At 36.3% G+C, this 27,064-nt stretch overlaps 2 protein-coding genes across 2 annotated transcripts; one reads left to right on the forward strand and one right to left on the reverse strand.

Moving 5' to 3' along the window:
• The first annotated feature begins 1,363 nt into the window (after nt 1-1,363).
• On the forward strand, nt 1,364-4,956 carry LOC127646219 (caveolin-3-like). The gene is made up of 2 exons (XM_052129721.1): nt 1,364-1,723; nt 4,175-4,956. Exons 1-2 carry the CDS (start codon nt 1,613-1,615, stop codon nt 4,514-4,516), a joined length of 453 nt encoding a protein of 150 aa, XP_051985681.1. The 5' UTR covers nt 1,364-1,612; the 3' UTR covers nt 4,517-4,956.
• A 6,035-nt stretch (nt 4,957-10,991) lies between these two features.
• On the reverse strand, nt 10,992-26,953 carry LOC127646201 (isotocin receptor). The gene is made up of 2 exons (XM_052129698.1): nt 26,032-26,953; nt 10,992-12,140 (listed from the first exon to the last, which is right to left on the reverse strand). Exons 1-2 carry the CDS (start codon nt 26,951-26,953, stop codon nt 11,890-11,892), a joined length of 1,173 nt encoding a protein of 390 aa, XP_051985658.1. The 3' UTR covers nt 10,992-11,889.
• Between the last annotated feature and the right edge of the window lie 111 nt (nt 26,954-27,064).

The following is a 27,064-nucleotide window of genomic DNA, read 5'->3' on the forward strand; positions in this document are numbered from 1 at the left end:
CTTGCACATTTAAATATTCTTGCGTTTCAGATTACATTCTGAATTTAAATCAGTGCTTGTTAATGTAGTACAGTGTAGTGTGGTGCTGCAAGCTGATCTATACTAAGTAGAGAAAAGGATGGTTCATTTCCTGCTGTTATAAACAGTCCAACAAATATAAAGAGTAGACACAGGCATGTCTAGGTGGGTTATTTTTGTACCTTTCATCCCTCAGGTTTAAACCCCAGCCCAGCACACCGAACACTGAGAATATTTATCTAATTAATAGAAAGAGAACACACACCTCCAGCACATTTCATGCCTCCTTTTCCTATTTTTGGGGCAGGAGAAAGGAAGGCAGGGTGTTCAAATAAATTCCCATTTTGTTCTAACAGTGTCATTCTTTTTACACGAGAGGAATAACAATGATGAGTGAGGTAACAGCAGAATCACACAAAAATGTAATGTGCTTTCTTTGTTTATATATCGCTGGTGTATACATATATTATATGAATTAAATTGCACTTGACCCAGCACAAGAGCGCTTTGCATGTCCAGTTTCACCAAACCCACCTGCACCTAGCGCATGCTTGAATGAAAACCTCCTGGCCATTGACTTTGTGCGTATGACTTATCGCATAGTGCTGCACATAGCACTTGTGCTCTAAAAACAAGGCCCTATGCAAAATTACTTCTTAAGATTTTAAGACAACACTGCATTTTAACAATGTGTAAGAAGTTATTGGAATATAATAGTTTAAAGCCTGTAATAATACTGCTTCAAAAAACGGGAGGTAAATTAAGGCACTATTAATTATTATATTAAATATATTACCTGTATTAATGCACTATTTACTGTAAAACTGCGTTGAAACAATATGTATTGTGAAAAGTGCTAAAAAATAAATAAATAAACAAATTCTTCAAAAATACAAATTCTCTAATTTTCTCACTCTCATATTGTTCCAAACCCAGTATGAGTTTCTTTCTTATGTGGAACACAAAAGGAGATGTTAAGCAAAATGTTAGCCTCCAAACAGTCACCATTCACTTATAAATCTCAGTAACCATGCACTTTAATATGTTTTGAATTGTGTTCCTCAGAAGAAAGTAAGTCACACAAGTTTGGTTAAGAAAATGATGACAGATTTTTCACTTGGGTGAACTATCCCTTGAAATACAATACTCTACTTTGGCAATAAGCTTTCAAAGTGTCACTTCACAGTGGAAATTCATGCCACTGTGCAACTGTGCCTGGCTGACCCCGCAGCCGTGTGTGAAATGTGACACGGCCCTCTGGTTTCCCCTATAGGGGAGCTTTTACCAAGTGTGTGAGTTATGGACTGGAGTATGTGGGTTGTTGGGGGCAGTATAGTTGTTGAGTGGGGGTAGAGAAGGGGTAAGATCAGTAGGGTGAGACAGTCAGTGTGAGTGAGAGCGAGAGACAGAACCACGCAGCTGTCCCAAGCATTCCAGGCGTGTCGTCAGTCCACAGATTGGCGAATTAAGAGGGACTAGGGACTGTGTGGCCATTTAGAAACTTTTTCTTTGGTCACTAATTTAGTTTGCTTTAAGGACCCTTCTAAAATACATCTCGACCACTCTGACCTGTCCTGGGCCAGAGGCACCCAATATGGCAGACCAGTATAACACCAACAAGGAGAAAATCATGAGAGATAGCCACACCAAGGAGATTGACTTGATCAACAGGGACCCCAAGCAGATCAATGAAGATGTTGTGAAGGTATGTGGAATTTTTGTTGTCACCATGCTTTAACCTAAAAGATCTGGATCTGTTACAAAGTTTGGCATTGAAATGGTATCTTACTTCATTCGTAATACCATTTAAACTTATTTGGTTTGAAAAGTATTTTTGGATAAGCCAATAGCAAGCACAAAAAATAAAATAGAAATGACCTTTATGAGTCAAAACGCATAAATATATAAGGTTAATGCAAGTAAAGTGGGATGACTTGTAAAGCGGGTCATCTTTATGTGGATATTCTTCAATTACTATTAAATCTGCATTATGTTAATCCTAAATTATGATGGGATGATGTTGTTTTAGTCATTTGGATTGTATTAAAAAACAATGCCATTGAAAATTTGCCAGAAAGTGTACCACTTTACCTGTATTCACCAAAAATATGTCTCTAAACTGATGAATAATGCAAACTCTATGCTTATGCTTACTCATTAATTCACTAGCTTCCTAAAAAGCACAATTAAAACAAGTGGATATGTTGACTTGCTTGCGTGCATGCTGCACAACACTGTAGCTAAAAGGCATTACCCAAAAATAGCATCAAACCCACTTCAACTGCCAGGACAGGCCATAATATCAGTATTTATAGGAGGTAAAAGGGTGTGTCAGACAGAAAGACTTATAACTACTTCAGCAGCTTCCATGCGTTTCAACAATTCACATCACTGTGGACATTTTTTTGCAATTGACAGACTATTGAGATATATGCAATTTAAGTAATAAATTACAGCATGTATTCAGTCACTGTTGACTGTGATAGTTATTCTTGGTAGCATTACATTTATGGGAACAAATCTATACTTCCATAATAAGATGTACAACAGTATTACAGGAAATGTGAAAATAGCTTTTGAATATCTAGAGAGCTTCTTCACACCATTATTCTTTTATGAGATTTACATGTTCACTAATCATCCTCTCACTTAAGAAACTACTAGGCTGAATTCCAAATGATATCAGCATTAAAGCACTAGTGCACCATGTTTTCTGCTGTCTAAACAAACTGCACATTGCATATTAATTGCAGTCTCTGAAGATGTGATACTTCTTTTTATCAGATCTTAAATAGATTTTGCATAAAGATGGTAAATAACTTACTAAATTAGTTCATTTGAATGCTCTCTGTGGTTGTTCTGAGTTTTGAAGCTAAAATAAACAAGGTGCCAGACTGCCACCTACTGATGGTGGAATTTTGATATCAAATGTCGCTGTTTGGAGTATTAATCATCACCCATTTTAGGAGTACTGTATGACCAGCAGAGAATCCATGCCACAAGTCTGCCAAGTTTTATTGTTGGCATTGACTTTTGATTGCTCAATACGTTGTAGATATGTAATTTGCCAAGATGGTTTTGCAAACATATCTCTGCTTCATGCAAGTACATTTACGTACATGAAGTAATTTAGCATATGCTTTTATCCAATGTGTCACATCTGTGATATGCATACAGATTTCACTATTACATTCGATTCAGATTCACAAGCTCTCAATGCAATTGTGATTTTCATTCAATTTTTATTCTATTCTAATTTATTTAGGCATGCTTTTATAATGCCCTTTTTAAATAGTGAGTGACACTGCCAATCATGTAAAAAAAAAATTATACATTATAAATTCTGAATCTATGTACTGATTACCAATGGTGAGTGATCCAAACATCATCTGCAGCCTGAATCTTAACTTTATAATTCCAAGGGTTTTGTACCTGTGTATGGAAATCCGCCACAGTCATATTATGATGACCAGTTACCACAAACGATTGTGATTTGTCCAACCTAAGCAGCCCTAAGAACAGTTACAGGTACTACGTGACCACGCTGAATAATGAAACTTTATTCTTACTTTAACAACACTTGAATTGAATATGCTGTTAGATTTGAAGGGCAAAAGAGGTAAAAAGGTAAAGTTTTCTCCTCTAGTAAAGATTGCATCTGTACATCAGTGAATGTATGGAATGAGCAGGGACACATCTGTTTGTATTTTGCTTAGCGTTTTAACTGGAAAGGAGCACGAGCTATGCAACAGCAGAGCCAGTAGAGCGCACATCTGTCTGCACAAGAGAACCTCCTGCCTGCTGTCACTCAGCGCCACTGATAACAGCTGCAATGAGTATGAATCATAACATTAAACTTATTACAACACAAACGAATGAAATGGAAACTCCTGCTCAAGATGTTACTTCTGCATTAGACACTTATCTGAAGAAAACCATTTCAAAAAGTGGTGGGGACAAAACTGACTAAATCAAAAAGTGGTAGGGACATGTCCCACCCTTCACACCTGTAAATGACACCTAAGATTAGGGCATTTCTGCAGAATGTTCATCTGTACTATATTTGACCTTCAACTGTACTATATCCCTACTGAATAACACAATTGAAAGCAACAATATTAATGTGTGTTTTATTTTTTATTTTTGTTAATCCAAGGTGGATTTTGAGGATGTGATAGCCGAGCCGGATGGCACCCACAGTATGGATGGAGTGTGGAAGGCCAGCTACACAACCTTTACCGTCTCCAAGTACTGGTGTTACCGTGTGCTGTCAGCTATCTTTGGCATCCCAGTGGCACTGCTGTGGGGCTTCTGTTTCGCCTGCATCTCCTTCTGTCACATTTGGACTGTCATGCCCTGCATCAAGAGCTATCTGATCGAAACCCAGTGCCTGAGTCAAATCTACTCTCTCTGTATCCATACCTTCTGTGACCCCTTGTTTGAGGCACTGGGGAAAATATTCAGCAGCATTCGGATTGCCCTACGCAAAGAAGTTTAGATTTCTTAGTTGATGTCAAAGTTTACATGCTCTGACCTTTGAGTAAAATATTTTATTTTATATATATTTAAAATTTGGGTTAAAGTGGTCATATCTTGAAGTCAGTTAAACAACTGGAAAAGACTACTGGTACATATACAAAAGCAATTTTGAAATACATACTGCCCCCTATTCATCTGTACGGTTAAACCAATGCCGTATTTGTCTCAGTGTTTGTAAGGGGTTTTGGGAGCAATTCAGGATTAAGCCACCTGCTTTTTCAGACAGTTTCATGTGATGAAAGGCCTTACAATGGAGAATATGTCTTATTAACTGATTTCATAAGGTTTCTCTCTTGGCTTGACAGATTTAAAATGGGATGTTGCTGAGCATGGTATTTTTATCATGACAATGTCAGATGTATTCTGCATAACTACAAAATAAACATTTACGAATGGTTTGGAATGAACTGTCTTCAAGAAAATTTTAATTATTAGTGGTGCTTGCTTTTTCTCATACTATGGTTTAGGCATTTCAACAAATCCCTAACTAATAAACTTCTACATATATCTAGTTCTTTACTGTTTCTACAACAGACATGAATAATACCTCAAAGCTGCAGTTATCGGAGGAGTGAGTTGTTACATTCTAAACGATCAGCCATCAACTTGCAGAGCATAAAGGGGTTCACAGAAATTTAGAAATGTGTTACAAATGCTAAGCAACTGCATAACAACACCCTTGAGCATAGTGTATATGTACAACACATGCAATATGTACAAATTGTACTTAATAACCACATAAACTGATAAACAGAGGCGGCTTGAAAGATCAGAGAGTAATGCTGTAATGTAGTAATCTGTAATTACTGTCTTGGCTTAAGAACTAAAAAAACACTCAAACAAAGATTTCACAAACTTTCTAATTTCAGGTATAAGTCAAGGCTTATAAAGTCTACCAGATATCAGCATAATCTGCAGTAATTTACAGTCAGCGTCGGCAGAACCAGAGGTCGTCGACACTAACCTAAAAAAGGAACTAGATGAAGGTATCATGATTGGCCCCCTTGATCCTTCCTGCTTTAAACTCTTCCGCATCAGTCCCGTCAGGATTGCCACAAGGAAATTCTCAGGAAAAAAGCATATTATCATCGAACTTTCAGCATCCCATGAAAATATCTACCCAAGCATCAACAGTCCAATCCCAAGTGATGAGTACTCCCTTCAATATCACAATGTAGACCAAGCTGTTAAATTCATTTAAATCACCAGCCAAGGGGCCTGGCTCGCTAAATTGGACATCACCTCTGCTTTTAAATTTATGCCAATCCAACCAGACTTCTGGCACCTTTTTGGGATTCGCAGGTGAGACAAATACTACTTTGCTGTCTGTCTAACCTTCGGCTGCAAAAATAGCCCCAAAATTCTTGATATGCTCTCTGAAGCCCTCTGCTGGATCATGTCAAATAACTACGCAATACCTCTCCATATCCATCTGCTCTGTGACTTTCTCACTGTTTCCTCAAAGAACTCCCCTAGACTCTCCTTCTACGAAGACATCCTCTCCACCCCCAGCGACCTGCAGTTATTCACTGATGCTGCCCCCACTGTAGGGTTTGGAGGGTACTTTCAAAACCACTGATATTATCTGGTCTTCCCCAATCAGATGTTTCCACCACCTTTTTTTACCTATACCCTATTGTAGCAGAAGCTCATCTATGGGGAAAGGAATGGCTATCTAAAAGTATACTTTTCCATTGTGACAATAAAGGAACAGTCCAATGTATCAATAAAGGCCGTTCACATTCCCCGGAAATCATGCTACTATTAAGATGTCTCATTTGGATCTCCGCCTGCGACCAATTCATCATCAAAAGCACAACACATCCCAGGTCGTATAAATCAAATTGCTGACTGCCTCTCTCGTTTTCTCTTCCAGAAATTCAGGACATTAGCCCCAGAAGCAGACAAGACTCCAACTCAAGTGCCTCCCTTTTCGGAACTGATCTTCCAGTAAAACATCCACTCAGACACCTCCACAGCCTAACTCGTGAACTCATAATTCAAGCTTTTTCATCTAAGTAACAGCATTCCCTTTCCCAATTTTTCATTCATCTCTATCTCCTCATTTTCTACCCACCTCCATATTTCAAAGCATTTGCAATCTGGAACAATCAAAGTATACCTAAATGGCATACATTCTTCTACAAACTAATCCATGGCCAACAATGCCCCTCACTAAACAACCCCCAAATTTCTCTCCTCACTAAAGGAATCCAAAAAATCCAGCCCACCAGAACTGATTCGAGGCAACCTCTGACACTACACCTATTATAAAATTGCCTAACCACTCTCCGTTCAGTCTATCATTCACACAACACATTTAGAACACTGGACGCTATGTTTATATGCTTCATATGTTCTCTCCTTCTTTGGTTTCCTCAGAAATCTTCATAAATTCCAAATTTGATCCTAGTTTTCACCCCACTTTTTCAGACCTCCAAATTCTAAATAATGACACCATTAGATTCCATATTAAAAAAAGCAAAAACATGGCCATTCCACTTCATCTTTAATCTACAAACCCCCATCCAACCCTAACAAGCCCTCAGTCACTACCAAAAACCAAAATCCATTCCCCTGCAGACCCACTACTTGATGACCACAAGCCAGTCTCGAGACACTGGTTTCAAAAACACCTCAGCTATGTCCTGCTTAATTCAGATATACTGCCCAATCTCTTCTCCCTTCATTCGTTCTGCATAGGAGCTGCAACAACAGCCTTCCATAAAGGCTTACCTGACCTCCAAATTAAAGCTCTTGGAAGTTGGTCCTCCGAAGCCTTCCACTCTATCAGAACAGACCTGGCACACATTAGACAAGCTAAAAAAATCTTATCGCTTCCCAATAAATGAGTCACACAGCATGTTGAACCCCTTGGTGAAATGTTTTTGGGGTCCCCTCCTTTTCGAATTGTAGCGTGAGCCCTCCCATTTAAATCACAGCTTGAATTTCATGTTCATTCAACTCATGAGCTCTCCTGTTCAAATTGCAGTATGGGCTCTCACGATCAAAGGCAGCCGGGGGCCCCCGTTCAAATCACAGTAAGGGTTCTCCAGTAATCACAGTAAGGGTTCTCCCCTTTTTGAAACATGTGAGCAACCACATTAAATTATTTTGTGGGATTACCTGCTTGAATTGCAGTGTGGGCTCTCCTGATCAAACAAATTAGGTCTGGAGTCAGCCCCCAAAAAGCTGTGCCAGCACTGGCCCACAGGACCGTTCACTCAACTAACCCCTCTTGTCTCGATGGTTTGGGCCTCTTCATTCATTTCTGTCAAGGCCCAACATCCTAACAACTCAGGGGACCTCAATTCTCCAACCCAAATTAATATTCATACTGTGCATAATGACAGATGTAGAAGTGGTAGCAGCAACAGTTTGACTGGCAATATGTACATTGTTCAAGGTAAAGTGCAATTGTGCAGAAATGTTGACCTGCAACAAGCTGATGTTATAGAGGTGATGTTGTAGATGTATAATAATATAATAATATGATATGCAGAATGTAATATTGCTTCAAGTGTGTGGTGTTGTATAGTGAACCTAGTCCTAGCACTGTACTTGGTTCAGGACACGGATGGCCTGGGGAAAGAAGCTCCTTCTCATTCTCTCTGTTTTGGCCATCAGGGAGTGGAAGTGTTTCCCTGACCACAACAAAGAGCATTAGGATGGCTGAAGTCTTTCATGATCATAATATTTATCTCTTCCTAGGATCAGGCAAGGAGGTAAACATGTGAAATATTTTTTTAAAGGATGAACTAAGCATTTTTCTTCTTGTTATTTCACTATTCACGATAATAAAAAAACACTATTTTTCCCCTTTTGACTTATTCAATAAAATGAATGGCTGCCATTACATTGTATTGTGAAAGTTTGTTTGCTTTCAAGCAGCCTACACTGCGGATGATTAATATTTGAGTTTGAGTAAAATTGCCCCATTATACTCCACTTCTTAAAACATTTACTCAGTTAGACGTATCAACACATTCAATTTATTTCAATAAATAAGCACTACATCTACACATCTTAAATGTAAATATGCAGTATATTTTTCAGGAGTAAAAATCAGTAGCTTTATAAATGAAAGACTAACAGAGCTTCAGTGAAAAGTGTATTTAAACATTGTAAAATAAATCTTCTGCTGATAAAACTGCCTTTATCATTTTCCTTAAAAAGTAAAAGCAGATTTTCTTTCTTGCAGCACTAGTAAATAACTGTGTTAAATGTGCTTGCCCTCTTGAGTGTAAACACCTTTACTTTAGAAAATAATTTATGGAGATGCAGCAACAAAAATAGACTTAAAGCATTGTTTTTATAGCAAGTAAAAATATTGAACTGGAATAAAGACTGTAAAAATTACTCTCTCTCTCTTACAAGACTAACAACAATAAAATGGAAAGGAGGAACAACAAGTCTTTAACTTAAACAACAAAACCAATATTTGATTACAATGATGCATTGCAGAAACATTATGCAAATGTATACAGGCCTCTGGGCATGACAGTTTTGTTGTTTACATGAATACTCAAGAACGGGGACAACAACATGAATGTCTATGTGACAAAATAGTCAAACTAAAAGTGCTTGTGTTCTTTATGATTTTTTTTTTAAATAAATATTTGTCAGTGTTCTCTTGTAAAAGACCATTAATAGAGCAACTGGCCATGTTTGTCATTAGGTTCAGAATGAAATAGAGGGGATTTCAACACTTTATGTGTCTTCATCTTCTTTTCATCTGTGGGTTCTCAAATCCATGAGATGTTTTGCATTCTGATAAAATGGCATGATCCTGCTGTCCACTTCAGAACAAAATATGTCAAACTTGATCAGTGAAAAAATAAATTTTCACTACTGTTTCTTTTTCATGAATAAGTAGGCCTATTTTAGGGGGAGTTGACGTGAAGTCTAATGGTGCGTTCACATACAACGCGAAGCGAGCGTTTCGCACGGCGCGATTACATAAAAAGTCAATGCAAAGATGCGAATAGACGCGAATTCGCGCCGGATGTCGTGAATGAAATGAATGAACACGTGAACTAGAACACGTGAAATCGCTTCATTCGCGTATTTGTTCCAGATTTTTTTTTTTTTTATTGCTCACACGTAAACAATAGTATACAAAGTATACAGAACATACAACTTAATATTACCCTTGCCAGGGGGATAGGTATCACATACATTCAAACAAATTGTAAGTTATACAAATATTTCTAGTTTTCATAGCCTTTTTGTTCAATGAACCACAAATTAATTTTATATACGATAACATATCACAATAAAAATGTTTAAAGGCCGGTTTTTGTTTTACATATTTGCATTTGTGGATATAGAATTTAGCTTGCACAATTAGTAAATTTATAATAAAGAAAATATCTTCTTTATTTGTTTTCTAAAAAAACAAAACACAACATTTTCCCACTTCAAAGTAAAGTCCTTGTAAAGTTCTTTCATAATAAAGCTGCAGAAGTCTTTCCAGAAGGTTGTGGAGTGTGTGCAGATCCAAAAAAGGTGCTGGGTGGTCTCAGGGTGATTTCGCAAAAAGAACAGTTCACATCAATGTCCCTTTTGAATTTCGTCATATAATGGTTAGCAGGGTAATACTTATGGATAATTTTGAAAGAAATTTCTTTGACCTTGTTTGTAACAAAAAACTTATTGGGAATAGTCCATACTTTTTTCCAGTTAATATCATTTACAAAAGAATTCCAGTATGAAACAACATATGGGACAGATATCACTTCTTTCTGAAACAAAGACCGTACATATTTATTGTTATTTCTAGAAGAGGTCAGACAAATTTTACCTATATCTGAATCGATTGGATTATAGAAAGGAACAGAAGAGATATTAAAATCAACACTTCTAAATAGTATTTTGACACCAGAAGGTATAGCATCATATACTATTGCATATTCTTTCGGTGTGGCTGGAAACTTATAGGTGTTTAAAGATTCTGTATAAGACATAAGTTGTCCATCACTATTGAACAGTTGAAACACTAAAATAGGCCTAATCTGTTTCTCAATCTAGTTAGGAAAAAATAATGACTTATTCTTATACAGAATATCCCGGTTGTTCCATATAATATATTTATGGGGAGAAAAGTTGTGCTTATATATGAGGAACCATGCTAACAAAACTTGTTTGTGAAATAAAGAGAGCTTTTCCGGTATTTTGTCTACATTGTAATTGCAACCTAATATGAAGCTCAAACCACCAAATCTAGAAAATATAAAGTTACAAATAAAATTCCAAATGGAAACAGGATTTTTAAGAAATTGTTTGGCCCAGTTGATTTTAAAAGTATTGTTTAGAGTATCAAAGTCTAACACATTTAGCCCACCATGTTCATAGCTATTCATAATGACATTTTTCCTGATGTAATGTGTTCTATTCTTCCAAAGAAAATTAAATAGCATACAATCGATATCCTTACAAGTTTTGTTGTCACCATGAACAGAAAGAGCTGCATATGTTAGTCGAGACAAGCCTTCTGCTTTTGAGAGCAGGACTCTCCCTCTTACTGTTAGGTCTCTCTGCAACCATTGATTTAATTTGGTTTGTGTTTTTTTAATAAGCGGTGGAAAGTTTACCGGTAATAGAATTCTTCTCTTTTCATCTTTACAAATGATTAAGCCTAAATAATTTGCTTCCTTTCGGCTGGGAATCTTACAAATATTCTGATCCTTACAATCTTTGACAGGTAATAATTGACATTTTGTTCCAGATTTCTTCTGCAACTACATCAGAACGTCATTACGTCAGTGACATCCTGAAAATCTCAATGCTGAAAGACTTTTGCGACAACGCGTCATGCAGATTTTTTTGCGTCTATTCGCATCTTTGCATTGACTTTGCCGCGTGTTGTATGTGAACGCACCATTAAAGATGAAAGGCATTTTTTTCTTCTTGTATGTACTCTCAAAACGGCAGAGGGCGGGTCAGATTCCTCCACTTGATCTCTGCAATTAAAAAACAAAGCTGTGTAATACATTCCAATTTCAACAGACATGTTCTTGGTCCAACTTTAAGAAATTCAGGCTCTTTCCCATGTTTACTACATCTCATAAACATAGTCCACAAGGTAAGGAACAATTTACTCTGTCTTCGTTTTGTTGCTCCTCAAGGATCTTAAGAGATAAGAAAATTAGGGAGTTTCAGCAAAAGGAGTGCAAAGAAGTGGAGTGATTAAAATTGCACTGGGAATGAATAATTCCCAAAAGAAATCACAACTGAGGTTAACTTCATAGTGAGATTTAGAGACTTAGGGTTAAGTCTGTCCTTTCCTTCTCTCCCAGGCTTTCAAAAATGTCCAAATAACTGTATATATGATTAGGTGATGGAAGACTGGGTGATGCTCCTCTGGCTGCTGGTGCTTTTGATGACATAGGTGGAGCAGTTGCTCTTGCGTGAGTCGTGTTCCTGATCACAACGACACTGAGAGGACTTTAGATACAGTGTGGAACAACACAGCAGGCTCTGCTTCAGGTCGTGGAATAGATGCCCGGCGAAAAACATGTAGATCCAGGGGTTACAGCAGCTGTTCAGGCTAGCCAGTAACATGGAGATGATAAAGGGCATGGCTGCAAGGGAGAAGAAGAGAATACCTTAAATTAATCAATGCACAGTTCTTGAGCAGAATGAACAATAATTTCAATAGCCACATTATACTGTATTTCGGCTCAGCCCTAGACCACCCACAGTCTGTTTGTTCACTGTCTGATGCATATTGTGCTAAACTAGTGAGTTATTTCTCAATCTGGCAAGTTTTAATCTAATTATCTGACTTCATGCGCCTTCTCAGAGTTCATCAGTCTACCTCGAAACAAAGTTGTGTTGAAACAACCAGTGCTTTTGAGAATGAAAATATAAATGAAAAATCACCGGATTTGTAAGGTAAGTGGCATCATATATTTGAAAGATATTCAGAGTTAAGGAGCAACTTAATGGCTGCAGAACTGATAATTGCAGTTATTAGAGATTATTTGAATAGGCTGGTGTCCTGTCTTTAAACTTCACACTGAGCGAAATTAGCAATCCCTCATATCTGATATTAATATGCCTTGATTCTGAATTAATGACTGTAATCTGGGAAAGATGATACACATGATTTCCCTGGTCAGTCATTACACGCTTATTCAACTGTCGTTTGGCAATTTAGTACTTTATTTGGCTAAAGCATCTCGATAAGGGCCCTTCACCACTCTGATGTTTATCTTCCGAAGTGCAGAATGAAATGTTAAAAAAATATTAATCAGCACAATGCTCTAAGCATAGACAGGTTTTCATTAATTCCTTCCAAAATATGTCAGGATCTCAATATTCAAAATGAATTGGTCACTTCCAAAGCACTTTTGTCACATTAGTTTTATCATTATAAAAACAGTGTGTTTTAATCAGTAGAATCTGTATTGTCTTTGAGTTGTCCGCAGTATATTTAAGAACCTGAACAGCAAACAGATTAATTAGAATTAACAGCTAATCATAATTTTATTTCATAACAATGTTGAAATATATGCTAAGCAAGAGAGTACAAGATGATTGACTTAGGTAAATTGGTTTTACTCCTGTTTACTTTAAAGGTTACCTTTTATGCAAAATTCACTTTTACATGGTGTTTGTACATAAATGTGAGTCGGCGGTGTGTGCACACAACCACCCTACAAGGTTAAAAGTCCACCCACTCCTCTTTCTTATATTTCTATTAATCAAAAACAGTTTGTCGAAATGAATGATTTTAGTTTTTGCTCTAAAGTGACGTCACGTTAGAGCAGGCCTCACCTACGACTGGTGACGGACTCCACCCTATTATCATAGATCCTCCTCTGAGTGATCTACACACAGTCCGACATTTTTTTCCACACTGGAGCAGATAGAGTGAGAAGAATAATGTCTCAGTTTTGTAAGCATCATAATTGTTCTGTTGTTGGCTGTAAAAGTGAACATAAGATTCTTCATGTACTCCCGGCATCACAGCCACTGAAGACGTAGTGGATAGGTTTTGTTTTTGAAGAAAATGTGCTAAAAAAAAAAACGTACAAAAATGAATGTATGTTTGTGCAAATCATTAATGCTATTTGATGTAAAATGCCCAGAATGGAGTTGTGATAGAAATTAAGTATTTTTCAGCATATGTGAGGCATAATGTGTTTACCACTGAAGCACGCCGAGTCTTAACTATCACCAAAATGCAGAATGAGACATTTTTGCCTGCAAGCGCTTTTCATGGGGAGTTAAAAGAGATGCTGACATTGATGCCCTGACGCGAATCATGAACGTGGCTTCATGATTCATGATGTAGGAAAGCCGATAGCCATAGTCTGCCTGCAAATTCATATTTGAGAGGATGAGGGTTTAACAGGTTTAATGCACATTGCAATGAAAATGCTACCTATGGGGAGACTAGTTCTTTTAATTAGTCAGCCTCCCAATCAGACTTTTGGACATTTTTTATATTTCTTGAATTGGTTCTATTTTAGTGCATTTTTCTTTTTATTCTGTAGAAGGCTTTGTTTGAAAAATGTTAATAAAGCATTATTTTGTTGCATGATGTTTTGATTTCTTTTATAAGATGAAAATAAATAAATTTTGACAGAAAAAGAAGTATATAGTGTCAAATTTATAAAAATCTCGAAATGTGCGATTAATCGCACATTTTTTTTTTAAACAAAAAAAATTCACAATTAATCACGATTAAAAATGTGTATCTATTGACAGCATAATACAATTTTTTATAATTTATTAGCATTTATTTGCGGTTACTATTAATATGAGTAATAATAATAGTAATAATCTGAATAAACTATTCTTTCACCGATTAAAATAGTTAATTATCTGTTAATTAACTGTTGGCTGTTTACGGTTGACAAAAGCAACATAGATATATCTACAGCATGTTGATTATCACTTTTAATATTAAAAGAAGCAAAAATCAAGGTTACAGTTAAGCTTATGATACTCTGCGATACTCATGGTTTCAGTAGCTCAATATAGCAACAAGATGTAAACAGTAGGCATGTTTATATGATTTGAGGCTACATCTACATTAAACTTGATACATCCGAAAACAATGTTTTCGTTTGTTTTCAAAACGCTCTCTGTCTACACTGCCATTTTCAAGCATTTTCCAAAAGTTGCTCCTCCACAATGATACGTATTAAAATGCTTAAATGCCCTTACTGCACATGCGAAAAATTGCCATTGCACGTATGGTCTGAAACGCAATTGGCCTTGTGTTCTGTCACTGGACACCAATTCCAAGGAAACTTCCCATCACTTTTAAAGGAATGCAATGTGAATGTTGTACAAAGTAACATGTATCTTTACCAATGCTATCAAAGTGAATAACAAGCAAAATGAAGCCGCAACAACCATTTTGACTGATTTGGATTGAATGGACCCGTGACTGTATCACATGACAACAAATACGTCATCGTTTTCAGATATCTCTCTCTTTTCGTGCTTTAATTTGTCTCGGAAGTCGGAGCTCCGAGTTACTTTCCGAGTTCCGAGACTGGAACTGACAAATGGAATGCCCCCTGATGTCGGAATTCCTACTCGGAAACTCAGTCTAACTCAGAGGACCCTGAGTTCAGAAAGCAAGATGGCTGCGAAGAGCATCGACCGCTAGTTCGATTAAAATGTGTTTAAACTGTGTTGATACAATCAAATAAACGGAAACATTAACAAACCTTCTCCGCTTTCTGTCATCTTCCTCGATGTCTCTTAGGAGAAGGGCATACTTATTTTGCAGCTCACTGTACTCCGAAAGAGCTAGTGCAACAATTACTTTCCTGGAGGTTTTACATAACAAACGAATGGAGGTTGAGCAATCCACATGCACGGCCAACACAAAATGAACGAATCATTCTCTGAGACTTCTCAGAGAATTCAATTATTACTAATACATTTTTTTATCAGAAATCTTACTGAGATCCACCTATATGAGATGTACTGTATTTACATAGGAGGCAAACAATATCCAAAATCTGTCATCTAAAAGACACATACAGTATATAACAAACCAAACCCATCAATAGGGCAGAAACATGGTCCGAATTGCTTTTAGAATGCTAGCAAGATTTTGCAATACATGTCAGCTTGGGTAGCCCTTACATTGTTTGTGTGCAAGATGAAATGAGAGCCAGGGGATTGTAAACAAAAGTCTAATTAGAATTCTGCTGGTAAACTCACTGGGTAGCACATGTGCACAAAGGTGACATGCCTATTGTGATATTACAGTTTATCCTAAATCAATAAAGTCTTAACATTCTCCAAACTATAAGAGCAATTGTCACAACTCTTTTATGGGACATCACAACTCTGTTGCATGTCTGCAAAATGTAGTAACTTACCCAAAACATTTAATTCATGTTTAAAAACCTAGTTCTTGTGTCAGTAAATTGGCCAATGCCACCAAAATATTATGTTTTTTGTCATCGTGTGAGCCATACTGGTCAAAATGTTTAGATGTGTTTTTACCATGGCAGTCAACCCTGGAATACAAATTTCATTTTTGTTATACTTTTTTGTTGACACTGACTGCTTACTGTACTATACAAGAATGCCAGTTTTGTCTAGCTGAATGCTATTGTGTATCACACTGAGCTTTTTAGATACTGAAAATATACATGCACAGTATGTACACAGTAAATGTATTTTTGTAGCAATGTTACATGTAAACCGAAAATTCAAATTTTTTACAAATTTCTTACATGTAAAGTCGTATGTAGTGAACAGAAAATTGCCACAAAATGACATCCATGCAAAAAAAAACAAAAAAAACAATGAAAAAAAACCTGTGTTAGTTCTGTAAAAAAATAAAATAAAAAATGGTACCTCCTCACAGAACGTAACACTACAAGTTCCCATCTTCTTAGTGGACATCCTGTCGCTCATGTTGGTCACACCAGAGATTTACCACACATCACAAATATTCCACGTAATAAATATTTATAGAGTATACATGTATGTCTGACAGATTTTAATAATTGAATGGATCATTTTGCATGTGATGGCTCAACCAATGAATCAACTCATCAGTTTTGATCAGCAAGCCATTTACATTTAGTTATAGTACAAATTGTAGACAACTACTTACTCTTTTGTACACATGTGCCAAAACACGTGCAGTTTGCTTAAATTAATAAGAAATTAAAATCTGATATTAACAAGAAACTGTTCAAAGATTTGAATTTTTATATATATATATATATATATATATATATATATATATATATATATATATATATATATATATATATATATATATTCTCATACGAGAATTGAGCCAAAGCGATTGAGAAAAACTAATGTATGTGAATGTATGTGGCTATGAACTAAATTCCACATGAAAAATAAAATCATTTTGGATGAAAAAAGAAGAATCTGACACACAAGCCATGAACTCATGGTGAATTTCTGTACTGGTGCAGTCTGATTTATACTGGCTATAGGGCTGGTTTGGTGATGGTAAAGCTAGTGGACTAGCATAACATGGAGTGGTGGTGGTGTAGTGGTCTAAACCACGCAACTGATAAACTGGTAATCAGAAGGTTGCTGCTTCGCTGCTTCGATCCCCACAGCCACCACCATTGTGTCCTTGAGCAAGGCACTTAACTCCAGGTTGCTCCAGGAGGATTGTCGCTGTAATAAGGGCTCTGTAAGTCACTTTGGATAAAAGCATCTGCCAAATGCATAAAATGTAAATGTAAATAACATTTTGTTAACTAAATGACGAAGCTGGTTGACCAACATGATTCTCTCTGGTGAAGCTATTTGACTGAGGAAATCTTGCAGGTTAAGCTAATTAAAAAAAATATTTAAAAAATCTAGTGGGAAACAGCATCCAGAAATAAACATGAATTGGCTTTTCCACAGTACCGTATATTCTATACAGTATATTCTACCAACAAACCATACAGTCCTGTGTATTTGTGTGCCAATGAGGTCTGTACCTGTAGATTTAGGAATAATTCATTCCAAACATTAACAGCCATGAATATCACCCCAAAATATGGATTGCTGTAGTTAGTAAATGAGTATGTCCTACATTAACTTACACCATATCAGTATGTCTTACACCACCTTACAATAACATACTGTACATTAGAAACAAGATGCACTTGCGAAACCACTGACAGTACAGTTTATTTATCCTACAGTACAGTAGACCTCAGGGAAAATTCCCAGTTTAATTTGACCTGAATGTAAACAAGTTTGTGAGGGATACAGTCAGTTCAATAGGTTGTACTGCCTATATAATTTGTATTATATGTCTATAATTTTCACATCAGTTTTTTTTATTATTTTGTTGTCCACTGGAAATCGTTGAATCGTTAAATTACGATTGTCAGCTGAATCGACAACACTGAAAAAATTAAAAGATCCTCAAGGTACCTTTTGGGGTTCATGAACAGGATATTTTAGGCTCCTCTAATGGGATCCTGGAGGATCTTCAGAAGGTTGCATGGCATCTCAAGGTGGCATGAGATGAACCCCAAATAGTGCCTCAAGTATATTTACATTTTTACAGTACAACCAATTGAACAAACTGTGCATCTATGCCTCACAGCCTCATTTTTACTCACATAAAATAATTGCTTCAACCCTGACTAGGTCAGTTAAAATAAGACCTCCCAGTAGAAGGTCCATTTTCACTGATTTGTTTGGATCAGCAGGGAAAACTAAATCCTTTGAATTTTACTCCAGAAAAAAATTATTTATATGAATGTTCTTTAGGGTACACATTGATGAAATAAGTCCCAAATAGGTTGAATAGAACTTGATTATTAATGTAATTTGCATTCGTGTGCTCTGCCATTTCAAACGTCAAGATTCAAAATTGGACATTTCCACTTAAATAAAAATAAAGGAGTGAGCTTCAAATACAACTGGAGCTTCAGTCATCTTTTATTTGCTCCTTGATGTACAGTATTTGTGTTGAGCTCACAGGCAAAACCAGACAAGCATATCTCTGACTGCTCTGTAGCATTGGAAGTTTGATTAATCCTAAGAGAGAGAGAAAGTTAGAGAATATTCTTTTATATGGTTTCTGGGCTGTAAAAGTCACTTTAGTAAGACTGATAGAAAGAGATGTAATAAGTAGTTTTTTAAGTTCCTGTAGCTCCTTTGTTAGAGGATGACATTAGCAATGCCAATGTCATGGGTTCCCAGGGAACAAAAATACAGAGAACATTTTAACTTGAATGCACTGTACTGTAAGTCACTTTGGAAAGTATTTGGCAATAGTCTCTACTCTAGAGTACAAAGAGTTCTTCCAGGCCTGCTAGAAAATGTCATCCAAATTACCATTTATTATTTTCATTGGGTTAAATTACGAAGGTCCTTCTTAAAATATCTTTATAGAATTAGAGATGGATGGTCCATGTATCCCTGTCATTTTAGGAACCCTAGGTAGGTAAGTAATATAATTTATCCAAATGTTGACCTTGAAATTCAGTATTTTCTTTTGCAAAGATTTCTACTTTTAAAAGGTGAAAGACTTGTCGTTTTTGGAGTTTCTGGAGGATCCAGCCTTTGAAATGAGACACATCATTATAACTCTCAAAATAAAACATGTATCCTTTCTTTCTACCAATTTACTAACTTAATAGGTCCTAATGGTGGTACGGTTACTCACCTCAATCCGGGTGGCGGAGGACAAGTCTCAGTTACCTCTGCTTCTGAGACAGTCATTCCGGGCATCTTATCACGTGACACTTTGTGCATGACACCGCGGAGACTCCCAGCATGTGGAGTCTCATGCTATTCTCCGCGATCCACTCGCAATTTACAATGCGTCCCATTGAGAGCGACAACCCCTAATCGCGACCATGGGGAGGTTACCCCATGTGATTGGTTTCTTTTGGTTTCTTAGGAGACCAGGCTGGAGTCACTCAGCATACCCTGGATTCGAACTTTTGACTCCATGGGTGGTAGTCAGCATCAATACTCGCTGAGCTACCCAGGCCCCACTTCATCAAACACTTTAAATATAAAGAATTTATCAAATAGACTCCTACAGCATGTACATATGAGGTTTGGTAAAACTTGGCAAAAAGTTCAAGCAGTTCTGGCTCACGCTACTATATCTTTTCTAACTCATCTGAATGATGAGGTGTGTTTCATTCAGAAGCGATCAGCCCTATTTCTTTTAAAGACTTGTAGTAATATACATGCAGTAGAAGACTTGCAGCGACATGACTTGAATCTAAGAAAACCCAACCTTTGCAATCCTGGAATTCTTCACCGTCGTAAATTAAGCTGCTTCATTGGTTGAAAAGTCCTGTAGCCTGACCTCGGCAGGTATTGCATTCACTTGAGAAAAAAAAATCTACTCTGTTTTTCTGAATTAACGACTTAATTATCTCAGAATTACGAGATAATTTTTCATGGAAAAAAAAGTTTTTGCTCTGTTTTTCCTGATTAACCGACTTAATTATCTCAGAATTACGAGATCATTTTTCATTAAAAAATATTGAGATCCCTCAAAATCCTGCCAGGAGCTCTATTTTAGCTGGATTGCATGGAAGTATACATGTCCCGCCTTTCAAGTTTAATCCGGTTTTATTTTACTTTGGGTCTGAGACAATTTATAGAGATATATTTTAAACTTGGCCTTCAATACAAAGACATTACTGTCTATGACATTTGTAATACTGTCATGGCTGAGACACGCTTTGATCTTCCAAAGGACACTAATTACACGAGAACTACCGGAATTCTAGAACTACTAGAATGGCCATAGTGGTCATTCTGACCGTTCATACTAGACTGTACCAAAATGTCATGTCATATTTACATTCGAAACTTCTATTGAGGTTTTAGAATGAAGTTTCTAATGTCTGTCGTCATATTTTATGGCGTCATTACCCTAAAAATGTATTGAATAAAATACAATAATATGGATCAAATGGAGCGCCAAGCGAACGCAGATAGTCCTACATAATACGATCTTTTTTGTAATATATAATAGTAGTGCTAGACTATATAAATACATAGGCCTATATATATTATATATTAGCTGCTAGACTGCCCCGAAGGTGCGTGCCTCGCTTTGTGTACAGCAAGTTTTTTCCACCACAGTGAAAATGGTTTCGAAAGTCTAACGCCAACAAACATGGATTGAGGCGAATATTTAGTTAGATAAAAACATGTTGTGAATTTTGGAAATTATTACATCTATCCTTTTTCAAAACATGTTGACTTTTGGACTTTACAACGCTCTGGAGTTATTGGAAATTGGAAACAATCCTATGCAGCCACCACTGGAATCAAAATCCATGAATAAATGAATCTGTTATATTAATAATAAACACCAGGACACGAAATTTTAATTCTAATGAATGTGAAAATGTATTAGTTCATCGACAACAACAGAACTTGCTATTGTATCTAATTACAAATACAAATTTGATTATTTACATTAAATTATTCTCCTAAAAGGGGGCCCCCTTTTTTGTTCAAGTGAGCCCGCTTTTAGGAGAATTCGTTCATAATGATTTTACAGCATACTATTTTCATTATAGTTTTACAGTATTATATTTTTGCTCACAGTAATACAAATATTGCTTTCTAAATCAGTTTTCCCACAGTTTAGCGAATGTTCATATTCTTTATTAACCGCTTTGGCCATTTTGGGTTTGGCCTTTATTTGTTTCATACATGTCTAAGGTTTTTACTATGCATTGAAATACACTTTGGTGATGTTTTTATAAGCTATTGTATTGATTTGTTTTTATGTTACAAAGAGAATAATTTAATATAAATAATCAAATTTGTATCTGTAATTAGATACAATAGCAAGTTCTGTGGTTGTCGATGAACTAATACATTTTCACATTCATTAGACTTAAAATTTCGTGTCCTGGTGTTTATTATTAATATAACAGATTAATTTATTCATGGATTTTGATTCCAGTGGCGGCTGCATAGGATTGTTTCCAATTTCCAATAACTCCAGAGCGTTGTAAAGTCCAAAAGTCAACATGTTTTGAAAAAGGATAGATGTAATAATTTCCAAAATTCACAACATGTTTTTATCTAACGAAATATTCGCCTCAATCCATGTTTGTTGGCGTTTAGACTTTCGAAACCATTTTCACTGTGGTGGAAAAAACTTGCTGTACACAAAGCGAGGCACGCACCTTCCGAGGCAGTCTAGCAGCTAATATATAATATATATAGGCCTATGTATTTATATAGTCTAGCACTATTATATATTACAAAAAGATCGTATTATGTAGGACTATCTGCGTTAAGCTAGCTCCATTTGATCCATATTATTGTATTTTATTCAATACATTTTTAGGGTGATGACGCCATAAAATATAAAATATGACGACAGACATTAGAAGCTTCATTCTAAAACCTCAATAGAAGTTTCGAATGTAAATATGACATGACATTTGGTACAGTCTAGTATGAACGGTCAGAATGACCACTATGGCCATTCTAGTAGTTCTAGAATTCCGGTAGTTCTCGTGTAATTAGTGTCCTTTGGAAGATCAAAGCGTGTCTCAGCCATGACAGTATTACAAATGTCATAGACAGTAATGTCTTTGTATTGAAGGCCAAGTTTAAAATATATCTCTATAAATTGTCTCAGACCAAGTAAAATAAAACCGGATTAAACTTGAAAGGCGGGACATGTTTACTTCCATGCAATCCAGCTAAAATAGAGCTCCTGGCAGGATTTTGAGGGATCTCAATATTTTTTTTAATGAAAAATGATCTCATAATTCTGAGATAATTAAGTCGTTAATTCAGAAAAACAGAGCAAAAACTTTTTTTTCCATGAAAAATGATCTCGTAATTCTGAGATAATTAAGTCGTTAATTCAGAAAAACAGAGCAAAAACCTTTTTTCCATGAAAAATTATGTCATAATTCTGAGATAATTAAGTCGTTAATTCAGAACAACAAAGCAAAAACTTTTTTCCATGAAAAATTATCTCGTAATTCTGAGATAATTAAGTCGTTAATTCAGAAAAACAGAGTAGATTTGTTTTTCTCAAGTGAATGCAATACGCTTCCGTAGGAACCCCCACACAGAGGTTAAAGCAGACTTTCCTTAGTAAGGCAGATTTGCATGACTCGAATACTAAGACACCGATCTATAAATTAAATATGTAATAATCCTACATATTTGGTGTGAGAATGCATGCATGACATTCTGTTACACGTCTGACTCTATCTTTATATGTAATCCTACAGCCTTTACTCTCCATTGTGAGAGCTTCAAATGGCTGAAAGGTGTTGGGCTCAAAAATAGTAGTCATTTTATTGTAAATTCTGTTTGCAATGACCCTACAGCTTGGCTACCATTATTATTTTCCCATTGAAAAGCCCTGTGAAGGCATCATGTAAGTCAAAATCCCCTAGAGTAGATTATATTAACAGAATTATTACATGATCTAAGAGTCTGTTTTTGAATGTTCATGAACTTAAACACAAGCCCTTTAATATGCATTAAGATGCTCTCTTTCTTTCTTTCTTTCTTTCTTTCTTTCTTTCTTTCTTTCTTTCTTTCTTTCTTTCTTTCTCTTATGGTAAGACCTGTAAAAATGTCTAACTTCAAGCATTTCAAACTATTTTAAACTTTTAGACAAGGTTTTGTCAAACCAACATTATAGTTTGTCTGGACAAACTTTAAATTTCTTGGTCAGTATTTCTGTACCACACAAAATAAAATATCACTATCTTCTTCAGTATAATAAATGTTTTTGTTCGACAGCACTTCATACAAAGCATAAATCTTAACCCTATAAAGCTTTAAAGAGTGGCTCAAAAAACAAATCCCTGGGCACTAGCCCCACTGGCCCGGTCTGTAATACACCTATGGTATTTTGCTCAGTAACCTGATGGTTCTGTTGAAACGCTTGAGCTTCTAAAACATTAGTTGAATTATCACAATAATCTTCTTAAATAATTTTTTGGACCGCTCAAAAGGATTCTTTAGGGTTTCTGAAAGCTGTTGTTAAGCTGACTGTGCATTGATATATGTACGTTGAGAATGACACAGCATTGAATTTCAAGAGGTTTCCCAGGGTTTTATATCCAGGTTACCCATATCTGTGTTATAAGGTCAATGACATCACAGGAGTGAATTAATAATAACTATGACTCACTGACAGTCAGACGGAATCTTGATATGTTCTACACTCAGACGACACTAATTTGACATCACAGACATATTAATATCAGGCAAGAATTGTATTGCTAGTCTGAATGTCTTGTAGATTTACGTGGTAAGATTAACTCAATATAAGTGTGTGGGTTTGTTTTCTCTAGTTATTAAGAATGCACTATTGCATTTGCTTAGATGCACTAATTAGTAACTGAAAGACTTCCTAAAAATATAAATATTTATCTAGATCTTTGCAGAAAAAATAACATTTCAAACTATAATAAAGATAAAATATGTATCTTCTAACTTTTTTCTAGTAGTAAGACAGTATTCTGTATCATATATATCTGACTGAAATTAAACTATATACTTTAAACATTGATGTTAGTGTTTTGCTCTCATAGGGTTTACAAAAGATTTAGCAAAGAGCAGGTCTTTTCTGATGGTAAATTACTGGGAAGTGTGTGAAACAAAATGTACATAATGTTAATTTAACATATAAAATACACAATAGCCTTCTCATCCTTCCATAATAGAAAAATGGTAATACTTTGCAGTAAGGTTCCATTCATTAACATTAGTTAATTAATTAGGTATCATGAACTAACAATGAACAACAGATTTTTACAGCATTAATTAATCTTTGTTAATGTTAGTTAATATAAATAAAATTGTTCATTGTTAGTTTATGTTAGATCATAGTGCATTAAAGGAATAGGTACCCCTAAAGTGAACCTCCTCAATGCCTGACCTTGCCAATGTTCTTATGTCACATAAGAGGTCGTGACCTCACCACTCTCAGAGCTGGACGGAAGTGAAAATTTGAAGTTAAAAGTATAGAGTATTGTTTGTTTGTGAAAATGATCAATCGTTTCGGTTCAGAAGTTTACTTATCGACTGGAGTCATGTGGATTATTTTGATTCTGCCTAAATATGCATTTTGGACTGTCACAAATGGGTGGCCATTTACTTGCATTGGTTGGAGATAGAAGCCTGGAATCCTATTCTAAAAATGTTAAATTCTGTTCTGATGAAGAAAGAAACTCTGATACATCTTGGATGGCCTGAGAGTGAGTAAAATATCAGCAAATATTCATTTTGGAAGAACTATTCCTTTAACTAATATTAACATACACATTTTGTCACTAAGGTATATTTAGAAATGAGCTGTAAATGTATTTTCCATTGTTAATGTTTACTAATGTTGTTAATTAATGCTAAAAAGTGGAACCTTATTTTAAAGTGTTACCAGAAAACAATAATAGTTCTATATTATCAGTTCTCATCTGTTGTGTTGGGAGGCAATGATGATGTCTCATACTGCAGAAGGTCATGATTTAAGCAGGGCAGCTCTGCTGCATATTGACGTTTCCCCAAGGCCAATCTGTATGGCTCTGTCCTGTGCAGCGGACTACATCTGTAGTGATTTAAAAGTAAAATGCCCATCACAGGAAACCTATGCTGTAGGCTTTTTCATCTTTTCTAAAGAATTACAATAAATCAAAACAAGCTGCTTCTCTCTGAAAAGCTTTCTTGTCCATCTCACATGGTTTTGAAAACGTATAAGGCTAAATCTGTGTGCTGCGTAGGCCAAATCATATTTGCATTTCAAGAAAATATTATTGCCTATGGTAGCTGATAATGTGTATGTCTGGTCGTGAACGATTTATCGGAAGAGAAAAACATTAAAAGGTATGCTACATTTTAAGCGTTTGTAAAACGTTGCTTCAGTAGTGTAAAATAGGGCGACGTCTTGACAGTAAATAATCTGCTACACTGACTGATGCATCCATCTATTACTGTATGTGATTTTATTAGTGAAAACTTAATTTAAGGGGCCGTTCAGAACTAAAACGTTCTTGCGCAAAAAAAAAAAAAAAGAAAGAAAAAAGAACTACTTACTGCGCAACGACGCCGACGCACTAACAACTAACGCGTTCGGTGTGAACGGTCCCGTAACTGTTTAATTCACATGTCTCTAGGATAGGCTATTGCGGTCATATTGTTGACACTTCTCTTTCAACAATTAATAGAACCTAACAAACTGAAAATACACCGAGAGGAAAAAAAAAAAAAAAAAGCTTTAATCTAAGAAACTAAACATGACATTTAATAAATTATGAAACAGTTTTATTGTAGTGGGAACATTTCTGTATAACTGGCACCAAAATAGCTAATGAAAATACCTAATCTAACCGATTATTAATCTATTTCAAAACTTTCATCAGTAATGCTACTATTAAACTATTAAAATCAGTCTAGGTATATACAGCTTCAGCCGCTGTGGTTACCTTCATGCGCCATGAAGTTCGGACCATAATTTGTCAGACGTGATAATCAACTTACCTTCCCTTGGTGCTTCTGGATCCCAGGCTGACCACATCTGTACGAAGAAAAACGGAGTCCAGCACACTATATAAGCCAGCACAATAACAAAAGTCATTTTAACGGTGGTGATTTTGGCCTTGGAAATGAGTTTGACGCTGCTGACCCGCGCGAGCGCGTTGGCTTTCGATGCCGCAGTTGTGAGAGTGATACACTGGTGCTTCTTCGTTTTCCTTTTAAAGTTTTGCCATATTTTAAAGCTTATCAGTCCATAGCAGCCACCCAGTATGGCCACTGGTATGATGTATATTGTCAGACTTATCCATGTAATGTAGGCTTTTGCTCCCCAAGGCTGGACGAAATCTCCCCAGCAATCGTAGACTCCATTACCAATCTCACGTAAGGAGAATATATAAACTTGTGGGACACTGAAAACTAAGCTCAGTGCCCAAGAAACAATCACATAACAGCGGTCCTTTCGCTTGTGTAAAGAACGAAGGGGCTGACAGATAGCAATACATCTGTCTATGGACATCAGCACGAGCATGTAAGTGGAGGCGAACATCCCGACGGTCTGGAGATATTTTACCAACCTGCAAAGGAAGTCTGGCCCATAGAAGCGAAAGGTGATGTCCCAAATGAGTTGAGGCAGAACCTGGAAGACAGCTACCACCAGATCTGCAATGCTGAGGTGCTTCATGAAGTAATACATGCGCGATTGAGTGTGCTTGGCTGTGTAGATCGCAATAAGGACGCATAGGTTACCAGCAAGAGCAAAAAACAGCACCAAGGCAAGCACAGTAACTTCCACTTTGGCCACCTCTTCATTTCTCTTCAGGGGATTCACAGTCTGGTTCCCACCAAAGGTCTCATTGCCGACGCTGGAGTTTCTAGAGGATTCGTTGAAGGACCAAAAGTCTTGCTCCTTGAACATCTCCTCCATGGTGCCAGAAAAGAGCACGTCTACTTCTCCATAAATGTATCAATAGACCGACAAGCTTTCCTCGCGCATATTCAGCCAGTTAATTTAATATAGCCTAACAGGTGTCACCCG

This window comes from Xyrauchen texanus, chromosome 7 (genome assembly GCF_025860055.1).
Source record: "Xyrauchen texanus isolate HMW12.3.18 chromosome 7, RBS_HiC_50CHRs, whole genome shotgun sequence".
Taxonomy (NCBI): domain Eukaryota; kingdom Metazoa; phylum Chordata; class Actinopteri; order Cypriniformes; family Catostomidae; genus Xyrauchen; species Xyrauchen texanus.